The sequence below is a fragment of the Cydia fagiglandana genome, chromosome 13 (assembly GCF_963556715.1).
Source record: "Cydia fagiglandana chromosome 13, ilCydFagi1.1, whole genome shotgun sequence".
Taxonomy (NCBI): domain Eukaryota; kingdom Metazoa; phylum Arthropoda; class Insecta; order Lepidoptera; family Tortricidae; genus Cydia; species Cydia fagiglandana.
In genome coordinates this window covers 14,805,197-14,821,865 of record NC_085944.1, presented here as the reverse complement: position 1 = coordinate 14,821,865, position 16,669 = coordinate 14,805,197, and the positions used below count along the sequence as shown (strand labels likewise).

Sequence of the window (16,669 nt, the reverse complement as noted above, 5' to 3'; positions counted from 1 at the left end):
ACCGGGCCGTGCCCGGGCCGAGGCGTCCGACATGTCATTTTCTATGACGGCTGATCGGTGATCACGTGGTGCTTTCCATAGAAAACGAAACTCCGGAAGCTCCGGCCCGGCCACGGCCCGGTCTAACATGAGTGATCCTTTAAGGTACCGGTCGGATTCAGCCGCATTACTGCCGCAATAATGCTGACTACTGCATTACTGCAGGATTTTTAGTTACATGTACCTTAGTGCCGCCCCTAAAATTATTTTTCTATTTTATCTTCTAAATTAAGTAGTGGCTTACAAAATGCACCTATGTTCCAATATTCATTATACTCGTAGCTTATAGTTTTAGTTAATAAAATGGCTGTACAACATACAACATTCAACATACGTACAGACAGACGGACGGGCGGACATGACCTATTTTTACACGACTGCCCAAAAAAAAGGAGAGTATTACATGGCACTAGAGGAAAGACTAGTTGGCACTTACAATACAATACGAATCCTCTTTATTGCACCACTTCAACACAGCACTTACACTTAGCACACTTACACTTAGGAACCTACTTACACTTTGCACTTAGTTACTATAGTAGGCACTTACTTAATACCTACTCTCAATTATCGTTTTTCCACCGTTCAAGCTAAAAAGAACTGCCGTACCAAAAATACGTAGCTTAAAATTTACTACTGCAGAGAATTCCCCAAAACTTTCAATGGAATTTCAGCTTTAAACTCTTTGACATAAAGTTCATTTCAACTATCACTCTGGTTTGCACGGAATATGTAAAGTTTGTCAGCGTCACAGATCACTATTTGCTACTAGATGTAGCATAATCAACAACACATAATGCTCCAAATATTTATTAAAATTCTTTGACGCAATTTTGAGGCGTATTCGAACTTACGTTTTGACAAGGTAATGTAAATTTAGTGTCATTAGCCCGTGCGTCCCGCTATTTATTTAGATATCAAAACGTTCGAATTGACCTCCTGAACAATTGAATTGTTCTCACGCCATTGTGTATAGTCAAGATCAAAACTGTGGCCCTAGTGAATAAGGGTACAAGTCTCAGGCAGCGCAGGAGCAAACGGGTGTAAGTTCCACGTAACACTTATGCCCTTTTACACCTAATCTGTGCGAGACTTGTACCCTTTTTCACTAGGGCCACAGAAAACATTATTGATTTAATGGGTCAATTTCTGAACACGATTTTTTTTCTGTCCGTGATGAAAATCGCGGGTTAGCATCAAATAATACTTACTATTTTTTTTTTACATAATGAAGCCACACTTTCACACCGGGTTCCATATGAATTCACTGATTAATTGGTTTTTAGAATACACTTAAAAATACCTAAAGGCTCAAATTACTACTCCCGTGCCCTGTCCGGAATCTACTTTTGAGCATAATGAAAAATCCTACGAAAAATTCTACATTAGTATCACTAATTTAGTGTCAAATACTTAAACTAGATGATATTTACTATCACTGAGCACATACACTATTAACTTCATTGTGGTAAATAACTCGTGATCGAAGTTTAAATTTTGTCCGAGCGCGCGAGTAAAATTTCGTCGGCAAAACTCAAAGGGCTCTCACAGCCGACGTCTGTATCTGAACCGCCTCGTGTCCCGCCTCACCTGTACTGGCAATATTCGGCTGATTCTCAAAGCAAGCGGATGTACGTCAAGCCGCGGCGTGTTCGAGCAAATCGCATAAGTATTTCGGAATCCGGGTGGGCGACAATTTTTTTCTAATTTCGATGCCCCTTATAAATTTTATTTCCCACATAGCTTTTCAAAAACAATTATCATATTTAGGAGCCCTTTATGTATCTTTATGTAAGCGATAACATAACAGTTTGGTTAAACACGATTTAAATTTTTGGCGAATTTTTTTATTACGAATTCTAATTTCCGTGCCCTAATTCCCATAGAATATTTACCTAAAACAGCTGATTAAGTGGCACGGGAATTAGAAAGTATTACATTTATTGTCAACAAATTTTTAATTGGGGGCACTGTAAGTTAATTGGCAATGTTTACGTCATATTATTATTATTATATATATATATATATATATATATATATATATATATATATATATATTGGCATTGAATATATATTATATGTAATAATAACATGACGTATATCTTTCTATTTTACATTTAAGGAAATCTCAGAGAATGCACAAAAATGTATGAACGGTTTTTTAGTATAAGTACTATAGTACATACTTACAGGGTGGACCCGAATAACCCGGGCAATTTTAATACGTAAGGTAAGGTGGGGTAAGACGACACTGGGGTAAGACTATCACTTGTATGGAATCCTCGTACTGTTAGTCTTGCGCCACCTTACCTTATTCATTTATCATATTATAATATTAAAATATTATATAAACATAAAACTATTTTTGGAATTATTACATATTATAATACCCTAAGGTTACATGAAACAAAATGAATCAAATTTACAATGGTTTTATTTTGTAAATTTGACAGCTGACAGCGTAAGCCGTATAAAGTTTAAATATCTGGGAGACCGAGCTTTGCTCGGAAAACATATACCTACCTAAAAACTCAAAAATGCGCGTTTTCCCAGAGACACCTGCTGCTAGATCGATGCAGATGCACCTGTACCTGCAGCTAGATCGATTTTTCATCCCAGAAAACGCTCATATATGATCCAATTTCATCGAAATCGTTAGAGCTGTTTCCGAGATCCCCGAAATATATACAAGAATTGCTCGTTTAAATATTACACAAATAAATTACTTTGTTACAACAAAACAACCTAACCTAATTGCATTCTCTTTAATGCGGTATCTAATAGAAGGTAAGCAATGGTCAGCACAAACTCATGACTACATATTCGGCATTTTCTAATTTCATTGCATTGCGGCATCCAAAATGGCTGCGATAGCTGTGATGCGTTCAATTGAAATTTATGCATTTCCAAGGATCCTGGCGGCATCGGCATTTCCTCGTTGTATCGCAATGCTGATACGTTGTGCGAGGTAGCCGCCAGCTCTTTGGTCACCAGTTACGTCAATCAGACGCTTCGCAATTTCTGCGAACAATATGTGCGAGCAATATATGACTTACTTTATAGGAAAAGTAAAGGTACATCATGAATAAAACTATAATTAAAACTAAACTAAAATCTAGGTCCATGGGGTCCCACCATGGACCTAGATTTTAGTTTAGTTTTAATTATAGTTTTATTCATGATGTACCTTTACTTTTCCTATAAAGTAAGTCATATATATGCTTCACGTGAACAACTTCAACGGGCCATAAAACAGTCCTTTCGGAAAGTTGCCAAAAGTTGCAGAAAGCGATTATTACGGTGATTTGCGACCACCTGTGCTAATATGGGATGCATTAATCTATTCTAGAGAAGAAGTTTTACTTGTTTAAGTGTTTTATGGTTTTGTGGCGTGTGGAATGGAATGTCTATTTTTGTAAAAGTACCGTTCGGATTCATACTACACCAGCGTTACTGCTGCAGTGTTGCAGCGCGACCATATTGCCGACTAAGTACATTGCTGTCATTACCTAAGGAAATTCGTTCCTAACCTAGCTAAAATTGCATCACCACTCCAATTGCTTCTTAAGAAAAATGTAGATTGGTTATGGACAGATGTACATGAAAATTCGTTTAATAAAATAAAATTGCATGTCACCGAGGCACCTCTTCTGCAAAACTTTGATGTAAAACAACCGGTGGTTATACAATGTGATGCCTCAAAGGATGGCCTTGGCTGTTGTTTACTCCAAAATGGAAAACCTGTTTGTTTTGCATCGAGGAGTTTAACAGCATCAGAAAGGAATTTCTCACAAATAGAAAAAGAACTTTTAAGTGTAGTCTGGTCAACCAGGAAATTCCATTACTATATTTACGGGCAAAAGTGCATTGTTCTTAATGATCACAAGCCACTGGAAACCTTACTTAAAAAATCTATACATGAGGTTCCATCGCCCACAGACTTCAAAGATTAAAATTAAAATTACTCAAATATGACATTGAATATCAGTACCTTAAAGGTAAATTTATGTATATTGCTGATCTGCTGTCACGTGCTTTCATGTCCGGTAATGAAACTGATGAACCAGATATGTATGATGTCATATCAGCCTTTATCGCCCACTGCTGAGCATAGGTCTCTCTTCAAATACGCCACTTATTCCGGTCCCGCGCAAATCTCATCCAGAAGTGACCTGCAATCTTCCGAAAGTCGTCCACCCAACGAGCCAACGGACGCCAGAGTTTCGTCTCTAAGTGGCCACCATTCCGTTAAAATTTTAGCCCACTGCTATCACTGCCTGGCAACGTCCCGCCCAGCTCCATTTAAGTTTGATAATGACGTATCCGACATCATATTATCGTATCATTGCTGCCGTAGATATTAAAGGTCCAGGCAGCTACATCGATTTCAGCATTTGCGGCACCAATGCAGTCGGCAGTAATATCGCGCTGCAATCCTGCTGACGCCTAACTTAGATTGTACGTGAGCGGCTTTTGGTGAAGGGTACCACGAGTTGACACTTGCCATTTACGTTAGCGACTGCGTGAACTCGATCCGATTATATTCCCATTTTATCGCACCAGTTTGTCAGTGCGAGCGAGATGGCGATCGAGTTTACGCAGTCGCTAAAGTAAACGTCAGTACAGTTACCATCAGTTTGTCACTGACATAAACGCCGTCGAGAACGTAATTTACTTTCTATACATCCCGTTTGCACTAATATGCGAGTGCGAGCGAGATGTATAGAAAGTAAATTACGTTCTCGACGGCGTTTATGTCAGTGACAAACTGATGGTAACCGTACAGGTGTCAACTTGAGGTACCTACACTACCTACTGAGTACTGACGGCTACTGATTTTTAAATCACAATACCGCTCCATAGCCCTCCCCGAAGTCGTATGTAAGTAGCACAGTCGTGTAAAACCTCGAAGTTACACAGCGTTGTCATGTTGTTCTTGCGACCGAATCAATCGTCCCTCGCTTATGGTATCGATCGGCTGAATAAAACATCCGAGCAATGCCGCGGAGCCAATGCGAGCATTACAAATAATATAACACAATTGTAATTATGGACTGAGCATAAGTTGTATATAAATACAACTCCTGGAGCAGTTAGCCCGTCTCCCCTCATATCCCTACCCCTGCGGCTGCGTGGGAAGATAGGGGGCCCGATTCGGATTTTGAAATAGACATCTTTTAGACATTACCAAGATACGATAACGATATGTTTAAGATCTAACCTGTCAAATTTGACATTTGCGCGACTCTGGGGATACTCTTGAACGATTTCCACAGGATATTGGTTGCCCGAATTGCGCTGCAAAAGAGAACTAGTTGATACCTATCTAAAGTATAACGTATCTAGAATGGATCTAGTACGTGTCGTCTCGTGTGAATATCTTGAAGTTCGAATACGGCAGAGTGAACCGTTCGATTTCGAACCCAAGGTCACTGCTTACTTTTAAGACCTAGTTTTAAGACTAAGCTTATATAATTTTGCCATGCCTTCAGGGCGCAGGTACTACTTCGATCTTAAGCATAAGAGCCCTGTGCGGCTCGGCTTAATAGATCATTATTAAAAAAAAAACAAAAAATATGAACGTTGATATTTATATCACAAGTATTTTATATTACCTATAATAATCACAAACAACAATATACATTTATTTATAAACTGCTAGGATGTATAATTTGAGGCCATCGATCCTTTTCATTTATCAAAGTATGTTTTCTCATGCCTCTTCTTACTTACCAGTAGGTACATCCCCCCCTCATTGGCCTGTCACATCAATAAGATGATGGTTTAAACAGCGTCTATATTAAGAGTGCGGCACTTCCGCAAATGACTATTAAGCCCAATGCGAGAGCGGCAGCCGCGACCGCATAGCTGGCAGGAGAATGCCGTGCCCGGTGACGAAGGTGGGAGAGCGGCGCGTTGGTGTCTCAGTTCTCGCCTAGTGTGAAGAAGGCTAAACCACGCTTTATCGTGTGCAACTACCCCTTCACCCAGGGTTTTCCTCCAGTGGTCGCGATCTTCAGCCTCCCTTTCCCAGTTGGTGGGAACGATCCGGAAGGACAACATGTCTCGCTTTGCGCTATCCTTAAAACGAAGCATTGGTCGCCCAACCGGTCGTTTAGCGTGCGCTATTTCGCTCAGGAGAGTCTTACGTGGCAAACGAGAGGGCTCCATCCTGTGCACGTGCCCCAGCCAGCGTAATCGTCTCTGTTTCAAGATTGCTGTGATACTGGGTAAACGTGCGATACTAAGTACCTTCTCGTTTGTGACTCGATCCTTCCACGAGATGTTTAAAATGCGTCGAAGGCAGCGCATATGGAAGTTGTTCAATTTCCGTTCCTGTTTGGCATACGATGTCCAAGTCTCAGCACCGTACAAGAGTATGGACAAAATACATGTCTGGTAAACGATCATCTTTGTGTTTACGGTTAGATGTTTATTATCCCATACTCTTGTATTGAGCCTCCCAAACATCGTAGATGCCTTGCCAATACGAATGTTAATCTCTGCATCCAGTGAGAGATTATTGGTCACGGTTGATCCAAGGTAACAGAAATTTCCAACAACTTCCAGAGGCAAATCATCCAACTGTATTGTTGGGTCTTGATTTGCGCCTTGAGCCATTACGACTGTCTTCTTGACATTAATCGACATTGCAAAGAGTTTGCAAGCCGCATTAAATTTGTCTACCATACTCTGAAGCTCCTCCGGTGACGTAGCAACGAAAAGACTGGTAGTAGGTACATAGACTGCTCTTATTACTGAGATTTGTATTTAACCTTCAGCCGGGTTGCCAGCTGGCTTGCTATCTGACACCAACAACGGTCATGGTTACCTTGGTAAACTAAATATACTAATTCCATTACTTGGAAACCGACAGATAGCGCACAAGCTAAAAGAAGAAGGACCTTCAAGGATTTCTTGAAATTTCATGGTGAATCATGTAGGTACGAATATTTATAAGATTATAGGCAGTATAATTTTTCGACGTCACCCTGTATATTATTCGCAAGCATCTTATCTCGGCTCCTCAATCAATTTAATTTAATGCTGCTTTTAATATCCCAGATTAGATTAAATTCCTTGGAAAATATGGAGACGATAATATTTCGATATAACCATCATAAAGCTCTGAATTCTTCCAAACGACCTGTTTTATTGAAGTTTCATATCAGAATTAAAGTCAACGAATAAATTTAAGAATTTATCTTATGCTGGTCCAAAAATACGTTGTTATTTTTTTATTGAGGAATATTAATTGATACAAAATAACATTGTTTATAATTTTAACAAACAAATGTTTTTGACTGTGTATTTGGCTTGAAAAATATTCCTAAACCATATTTGTCAATGTATTTTTGAGTCCTGTATAAAACAGCTTTAAATAAAGGGGATGAAAACGGGGTTGAAATATTTTAAACTAATTCTGCGTCAAGTTGTCACAAGTCAACACAATTTTAAATGATATAAGAATTTTCATTTATTCACAGTTATAATATAATACATTCCTCCCAAAAATGTTATCTTCAAAAACACACTTTTTATTCCGATTGTACTTGGTACCTTGGTACCTATATTAATAGCAATTTGACAGCTTAATATTTAAACATCTGGAACATTTGACGTATGTATTTTGACGGCTGCCGATTAAAAAGGTTAACGCTGACAGAAATGTCAAGGTTAAAAGCCAATATACTGTAGCGATGAAAACGTAATAATAATTTGTACAATTCCTAATATTTGAAATAATTATCACACTTGCTCGTAAAAGGTGTTACATATTACACATAGGTGATGCGGTACGCAAATCCTAAATTTCGACCTAGGTCTGCAGGTAATGTATTTTTTCATCACCCTTGCTAGGCGATGCGGTCTTAAATCCTAAATTTCGACCTAGAGCTGTATTATACCTACGAAATTAGGCAGAAGTTTTATTTACATATTTCTTTTTTTTCCTCATAAGCGATAAAAAAATTGTGAGTGCCACGGGTGGCAGAGGAATTACGAAATCGTGTTCGTTAAGCCCTCGCCTTCGACTTCGGACTTTAATACACACTAGTTCATGAATTCTTGTTTACCGCCCTTAATATACAAATTAATAATTTAATATAAATATTTAATTAGGTTAATAGAATTTCGAACAAACTGAAAATCGTAATTAGATTCCAAAAAAAGTAAGACAATGTTGCCACTTTTTACTAGCGCGTCTTGTATTTATGTAAAAATAAGTAAATAAAAGTACTTTTTTTAAATCGTAGGAGTAAAATTACCAATAAATGAACTATCTTAGCGTGTTTATTTATAAAAAGGAATTTACTATTTTACAAATAAATTATTGCAGTGGCAACATTGTCTTACTTTTCTTGGAATCTAATTACGATTTTCAGTTTAATGTATTAAACATTTTTTTTAATAAGTTAAATGATTGGATAAATATGAAATATGAAAATGTTAGGATGTGTATAGTGTGTGTATGTATTAGAGTCAAAGCGAGTAAGCACACATTTTGACATTTCGATGACCAACAGTCAGAACGCCGATAGTAATCAGTCTCAATCATTAAAATACGATACTTGCGTTTCGTATCGTAGCCCATTTGAATAATTACAATGACTACAATGACCCATTGTAATTATCTTCATTGATGCCAATTTAATAATTATGTTGAAATAGCTTAATGGGAACTATTATACTTATAGTTAAATAACTCTGCTACGATTTCATAATTCATAATTCATTTATTTATTGCTTTTGTGGGTTTACAATAGGTCTTATAACTAAAAATCAGTACGTTTACCACAAACCCTGTTAGGGCACCTGTTAGGGATTTTGGTAGCACACGCTGTGCAAGTGTTATTTTAAGCGTCAAAGTTCTATGAAACGTTACGTATTAATAAAACTTGCACTGTGTGTGCTATCAAAATCGTTGCAGACCGGTGCCAGCCTCGTCGCATAATAATTGATTGTCCTAATGTAATCAGTAATGTTACGCATATAACACTTTTCATATAATTTTTTCTCCAGCTGAAATATAAAGTATTTTCGAATATATTTTGCACAGGTTGTGTATAGGGTAGGTTTGTTTTATAATTTATCAGAAATGTTAATAGTTTCAGTTATGCGTAACATTACATTAGGACAATCAATTATTGTGCGACTCAATATACTTTTTAGGTATACTAACTTGTACAAAGCATAATAGCAGCAGTCACATATTATTACAGTAAATAACAATTTCTTTTGTTAGAGTCTGTGCGGAAAGAGAAGAGTCGTGGGATTTGAGGGCGCGCCAGTGCTATTTTATGGATTTTGCTATGCTGACAACACTGGTCACGTGATTATAGTACGACACTAAAGGTCATGATACTTGAATCCCTTTTGTTCCGGTTTTTTACCACGGCTTACTAAACGGAGCCTGGTGGTGGTGTCGGCTCGTCAACTCAATCCTCTGATTTAGCGCAGGCACTAGTTTTCTTTTTAAAACACACTTGTTTTTATATCTCAGATACTAAAAAGTGACTGCGATTGACAAAACTGCTAAAACTAGTTAAGAATCTGCCCAATACAACTGTAATTTTAGTACCAAACAAGATAGAGTCTCATTTATGTACTGCCTAATCTGTGCAGTCCAACAGTTATTAATACCGGGTAGATCGGGTAGAAATTGGGCAATAGAACTGTAATTTTATCTGGGATATATTTCACCCATTGTAAACTTGACTTGTAATGTATGTGTATGTGTACATTATTAATAATAAATATGAATATGAATAAAAATAGTGCATAAGTAGGTAGGCCTTATTGGGATATGTCCGGTTCTCTCATCTCACGATCGTCGCCGAAAAGTCACTGCTAAATATGAAATATAATTTCGTAACTAACAGAACCTACAAATAAAGAAATATTTTATTAGAAAAAGTTTTATTCAGAACCTTGTAAACGAACTTACAAATAAAGAAATATTTTATTAGAAAAAGTTTCATTCTTTGTAATCGAAGTCTGAATTAAAATATTCAATGTCACTTATGTTTGAGCTAGCTTCGAAACAACCAGGGACACTCATAGAACTATCTTCATCTGATCTGGATGTGTTTGAATCCGGCACGTAGATTACGAATTCTTGCATATCACCTACTTAGCGGTCTTTTATTCGAGATACCGTAGGTACTTTTACACAATCCTGAAAAAGAAATTACATATAAATATGCATAAAATGGCAAGTATCAAGACTATTTGTCAGTTATTTTAAAGATCATGAATGACCTGCATATTTATGAAAATTAATATATTTTGAATGAATATACTTACCGATTATGTACCGGAGACAAGTTACTTAGGGGGCTTATTAAATAGGTAATTATTTAATATTAAATACAACATCAATACCCGCGAATAGCGGAAACACGTTCCGCGACTTTTTGTAAGTCGATAGTCGGCTTTTAGCCGTTTTCTTCCCGCTGACAAAACCGAACAATGTTAAATATAATTTTCCATGTGGTTTTATGTACGGTTTTATCGTGTTTTGAAAATATTTTATACATAAAACTTGCGGTTTCTGTTAATAAAAATATACATTGACAGAAGTTTGTTTACTTTTTACAAGACAGGTGTCAAAGGTTTGATTGCCATATAAAATTTAAAATGTTAGTTCCCGTTTCTGCCACGACTCTTCTCTTTCCGCACAGACTCTACCGTCAAATGCCATCACAACATGAAATATTGATAGCCATATCGGCGAGCACACGATTTTAAACCACCAAAGAAATTTGTACCTTATTTCACGGTCTTAAGATCCTATTTATGTTGTTGATTAGTTAGCGTTTTCTAATGAATAATTTAAATTTTAGATCTGTTAGACAGTTACATGGAAATATACCTACTGTAATCATTAGGTCAGTAACTTGAAAAAGATGTAGATATAAAACTTGTTTCGAGTCTTTTGTTAAAGCCATTCGAACTTAACTAAGTAACGACATGGATTATATTAGATATGCCAGTGTCAAGAGTGACGATTTTGTTTGAAGAAACGTCACATTTGACACTGACATATCTAATCCATTTAGTTTCTAGATCTAGTAATTGACGCATCTAAAAGTTTGAATCGAGCCGTATGTCTCAATAGAGTAATTCTCCAGATTTGTGCCTGCATCTAAACTCCGTCAAACCATACTAAATGTATGGAAAGTTTGACGGAATTCATATAATTTGTTTAAAGTCCTAATAGCAGTTTTTATACACTTGTTTATACACGTTTTTTTTGTACCTATAAGATTATGAGACCATTATTGCCTTCAACTCTTTGAGAAGGGAAATAATAATTTCAGAAAGAAATGTTTGTAATATATTTTTTTGCAAGATTTTAAGATAGGTACCTAAAATGTAATAAATGAAATATATTTCATTAATTGATTTAGTGGCAAACCTACCTTAAAATGATAACTAAGCCAAAATTGCTCATAATATTATTTTTTTATTTTGATTGAATACTTTCTACACATCATGCCATACATTGACATAATTAAGTATATTTATTATTTACAACAGTATTTAAAATTTCTTTAGCTTCTAGATAGGTAAAAAAATATTTAAAAACTTACTTTTTGTGTTTACTGTCTTTGTTTCATACTGCAATAAATGTAATAACTCTACAGTCATTGTCAATTCAAGAACTTTACATAAATCTAAATCATCACTTCTCCAAAATATACACAAGCACTTTTATCTTCTTTATATATTTTTATTATTTACTTAATAAAACTTAAACCGACTTATATTATTCCAAGTTTTTGCTATTATTATTTTTTTGTATTATTTCCAATACTACGAATACTTTTCGCACTTTCGTAGCGTCCGTAGCGCGGAGCGCCGTGTGGCTACATCGGGCTACGCCGTAGCACTGGTCCGTAGCAACGCGTAGCGTGCCGGAGTCGCTCAGACTTTTCTTTTTTTATTTAAGGCTAATGTTTGTTTTCGTGCAGGCTTGACAGGAATTTGATCGAATACATATTGCACTTATGCTTTATTATATTTTTAGTTGTAGGTGATTGAATCTCTTTGGGTCGTATGTTTTTACTTTCTTAAAACGTTTTCAGACTTTTGGGGCGTATTCAAGGTCATAAAAATACCAATTTTTTTTTTGTTTTTAATGGATTTAAGATATTTCTTACTTTGAAGGTTCAGTAAAAGCTTTTATTAGACACTGTTACTGTTCATGTCCATAAAATTTTGTTGTAATTTAGTAACTGCAAAACACTCGAATTCCCTAGCGTATCACAAAATCGACTTTTGTTTCTAAATGTCAACTTTTTAGACTTGTATCTTTAAAAAAATAGCCGAATTCAATAATTGAGTGCAACCCATTTTTTAAGACACTAGGTTAAGCCGAAGGTCATCTTGACGTCCACCACAAGATTTTACAAAAAACTTGGCCTTAAACTCGCGTCCAACCGCGTTGACATCTCACCTCGCCCGTAACACAAAACGTCGTATCTCCCTACCGAAAAACTTGTCACTTACGCCCTTTCGTTGCACACTTGTGCATTGTTCGTCGCGTTATCTGCATCTCTATTTTGGTTTGTTCTTTGTTCAGATTTATTCGTTTTCTTTTTAGCCATTGTCTTGGCTCAGTGTGAAAAATGCCCGATTTTTGGATTAAGAAATTTCAACTTTTTATTTGCAAGAAAGTTTTGTTTCATTTTTCTGCAAAATTCGTTTTTGTGAATTATATTTTATGCAGTTTGCACTAAAAACTGTATAAAATATATTTTATACTGGATTGCATACAAGTAAAAGTCTCGTGTTCGCAACTAAAGTTATCACTTAGGGCCCCCCCACATCTGGCGTCTTTCGAGCGTCGGCGTCTACAATTCTATGGCCGACGTCGACGCAACGTCGACGCAGCGTCGACGCAACTGCGCAGCGACGTCATTTTCCAAAGCGCTGGACCGACGCCGACAGACGCCGACGCTCGAAAGACGCCAGATGTGGGGGGGCCCTTATACTTTTAGTTTTCCCTTCCTATTAGCAAAAAGAATAGAATACGAAGCTACATATGTCTTTGCTATTAGCTTGTACAACCTACATTTAAAATAAATTACTAAACCGTTTTTACAACTCTCAACTTTACGGCTATCACCAGTTTTGACATTGACAGATACGCTCGCGTCTACGTAAATTACTTTCTATACATCTCGCTTGCACTAATATGTGAGTACAAGCGAGATGCATAGAAAGTAAGTTACTTACGGCGCGATTCGGGTAATTAATTAGAGATTATCTAGACACGATATAGTAAAGATATGTGACGTCCCACAGGTAAAGGTACCCTATGGCGGTTGGCGATTATTAACGGTGCTCCAATACTATTGCGGCGCTATGCAACGTAAGCGCCAGCCGCCATAAGGTACCTTTTTCCGTGGAACGTCACATAACTTCACTATTTCATATCTAGTGAATCCCTTATTCATTTCCCGAATCGCGGCGCCAGCTGCCATAAGGTACCTTTTGCAGTGGAACGTCACATATCTTTACTATTTCATATCTAGTGAGTCTCTAATTTATTTCCCGAATCGAGCCAATTAGACGTGAGTGAATATGTCAATGTCAAAACTGGTGGCACTGGTACTTGGGTGCAATTTAAAAAAGTTCGCTCCCATCTCAGTATTTCCTCGGAGACCCACTCACTACCAAGCTAGTAAAACATTCGAGTGATCTCTCAATACGGGTACACTTCAAGGCACACTACAAGCATGGTATAATAATATACTCCGCCTGGTACTCTCTTCCCGTCTTTTCTAGGTCACCTGACTGACACAAGCCTACGTCATGCGACCGCGCTATATGATAATATGCGATAGCGCTATATATAGCGGCCATGTTAGTGTGACGTAGGCCTGTGTCACTCTGGGAAGAGAAGACCATGTTTTATAAGACTGGCTACAAGTATGAAATCAAGGACTATAGGTACCGGGTACAGGAGTCCAATTGGGCGTTTTCTAAAATAAATATTGAAAACCTGATTTTTTCAAATCTGGACGTTGTTGGGCTCATTCTACTCAGATTCGATAGCATTCTCATAACACCATAAAAAAAGATATCCCAAAATGTACATTCCATTACGTCACGTTTTAGTATGAAAAAAAATGTCACTTGTACGTGCGTGACGTAGTGGGACGTACCATTTTCATACTTTTTGGGACATTTTATTTTATTATCCGAATTGAATATGCTAGTGATTCTGAGTTGAAAGAACCCAAAAACACCAGGATCTGTGAGAATCGGGCTTTCGATATTTAATTAAGAAAACGCCCAATTACATTTTTAAGCCGGATACTCATTAGCGAGCCGTAACCGTAACCGTTGCAAGTACTGTAACCAAAAAAACATAGTGTGTACGTGGTTCGCAGGTTTTCGAATCACGTACACTTTATGTTTTTTGGTTACAGTACATGCAACGGTTACGGTTACGGCTCGCTAATGAGTATCCGGCATTATGTGATTTTGTTATCATTCGCCCTTGCGTCACACTCGCGCCGACGTACCATCACGCTCCGCGATTGTTGAGCCATTTAGAGTCCTAGCTACATTGGTTGTTTTATACTTACGCTATGGAATATCCAATTTAGCTAGAACCCTAAATGGCATAACAATCACGGAGCGTGACTGTACATGTACGAACAAGTACGAGCGATATGTATATTATACAGTCAGCAGCAGAAGTTGCTAAGCAGGCGAGGTGTCCAAAATTACCTTGACAAACTCTTATTGTCTTAACAATAAAGTCGCGTCAAGATAATTTTCAACACCTCGCCCGCTTAGCAACTATTTCTGCTGACTGTACATGGTTCCTTAACCTTTTCGACGCCGTGTCAAACACAAAAGCTGTCACCCGGACGCCACGTCACTGAAGTGTCAAAACTGAAATTGAACTTTATGCATATGCACGTAGGTCCATGTTAATCTGTAGTCTGTGACCGATTAATGCGTCTTTGGCGTTGGACCTGCGATGCGGATATATCGGTCATTGGCGTCCAAAAGGTTAAATCATAACCCCTCCTCTTTACCATATTTGGGTAAAGCGTAGGCGTCAGTTCTGTTCACACAGCATTGAGTCGAATTTAACTGACATACATACATGCTTCGGAGACATAAGACAGAGGGCGTGCAGATACATTGACTTGTCATATCAATACATCAATAGCTTTTGAAAATTGAACACTATACACTGTTCTTTAATGTCGAATTTAAATCATCACGTATTTTATAGTTACGAGGTTGTCATAGTTAGATGTGGTATCTGTCCATATGGGCTCGCTATTGTTCTTGGAACACCAATATCGTTACAAAAGGGCGTAACGGCCAAGTTATTCTTATGTCATTACGTCATTCTGTATTAAAAGTCAGAACAATGGTATTGGAGTCGAGGTCTGACACGTATAGTTAGAATAACTTTCAATAACCCGTATGCGCTTTCGTTTTATTGGAAATTGAACCCTATTGTCATAGTACCTAATTTCATTTTGAAATTAAAGCGCGAGGAGTTGCATCCTTGCGAAAGTTATTTCTAATTTAACGATGAATATTGATTTGATATGGCGGAAAAGCATTTTGTTGATAAATTATTGTTATTAGGGGAATTGATTGATTGTTTTGCTTGAAGGGTTAATAGGGTTGAAAAAAATACCTACCTACCTCCCTACCTTACAAATCAAAGTCCCTCGCCGCGTCCGTCTGTTTGTATCTTTGTTCGCGATAAACTCAAAAACTACTGAACGGATTTTCACGCGGTTTTCACCTATAAATAGAGTGATCCTTGAGGAAGGTTCAGGTGTATAATTTGTTAACCCGTGCAAAGCTGGGGCGGGTCACTAGTTGTTCGAAAATTATATCTTCTTCTATTTTCGTATTTGTTTTTGCGACTCTCCAAGCTCTAGTTTACAAACATTGTAATGAAACCGAAACCTTAATGGCGCAGAGTTTGCTCCCAGTTGTGTTTGATGTTACCGACACCAGTTCTAAACTGGAGTGATTTATGAGATCCCTCCAAATGGAGGAAATTTACCGGAAAAGCTGAAACTATACTAGTATAACTAATATAATTATAATATACCTATATTTAACTTTTCGGTTCAATTTCTCTTTATAATTTATGAATCTTTCCTGTACCAACATTTGCGTCTGTTTGACCCAATGGTTGACTGGTAGAGAATACCTTTGGCATTAAGTCCGCCATTTGTACATTTTTCCTTTTTTGCGCAATTAAGTTTAAATAAATAGATAAATATAGCAGGAAAATATGGTCCTAAAATGTGTATGATCTAACGACAAAGCAAATTCGAAAAAAAAGCTAGATCAGCTATATATGTAATTCTGCAACAATATAAATAGGTGCCATAAAAAAAACAATTTAGGTACAACCTACACTAAAACTGAATTCATAATGTAATCCTACAAGGCTTTATTTCCCGTTATAATGCGGGTAATCACGTAATCAGAGTCAACACATTTCACTATATTCCTCCTTTATATTCTAAATATGTAGGTATAAGCCTTAGAAAATTGCCGGATTTTCACTCATTACTTTGACAACTTCGTACATTAAAGACTAGTCAACTTCTAAAGAGCACCTTCATCC

At 37.1% G+C, this 16,669-nt stretch overlaps 1 protein-coding gene across 3 annotated transcripts in view; it reads right to left on the bottom strand.

The window, feature by feature from the left end:
• LOC134670345 (uncharacterized) overlaps positions 1-11,944 on the bottom strand; it is a 70,115-nt gene extending 58,171 nt beyond the window's left edge. For 2 of the 3 annotated variants that reach the window (XM_063528158.1, XM_063528159.1), the window contains exon 1: positions 11,634-11,943. In XM_063528158.1, coding sequence (XP_063384228.1) covers positions 11,634-11,691 — 58 coding nt within the window. In that variant the 5' untranslated portion in view covers positions 11,692-11,943. Of the gene's footprint in view, positions 1-11,633 lie in introns of all 3 variants that reach the window. The other variant, XM_063528160.1, reaches the window with a different exon arrangement.
• Positions 11,945-16,669: the final 4,725 nt, after the last annotated feature.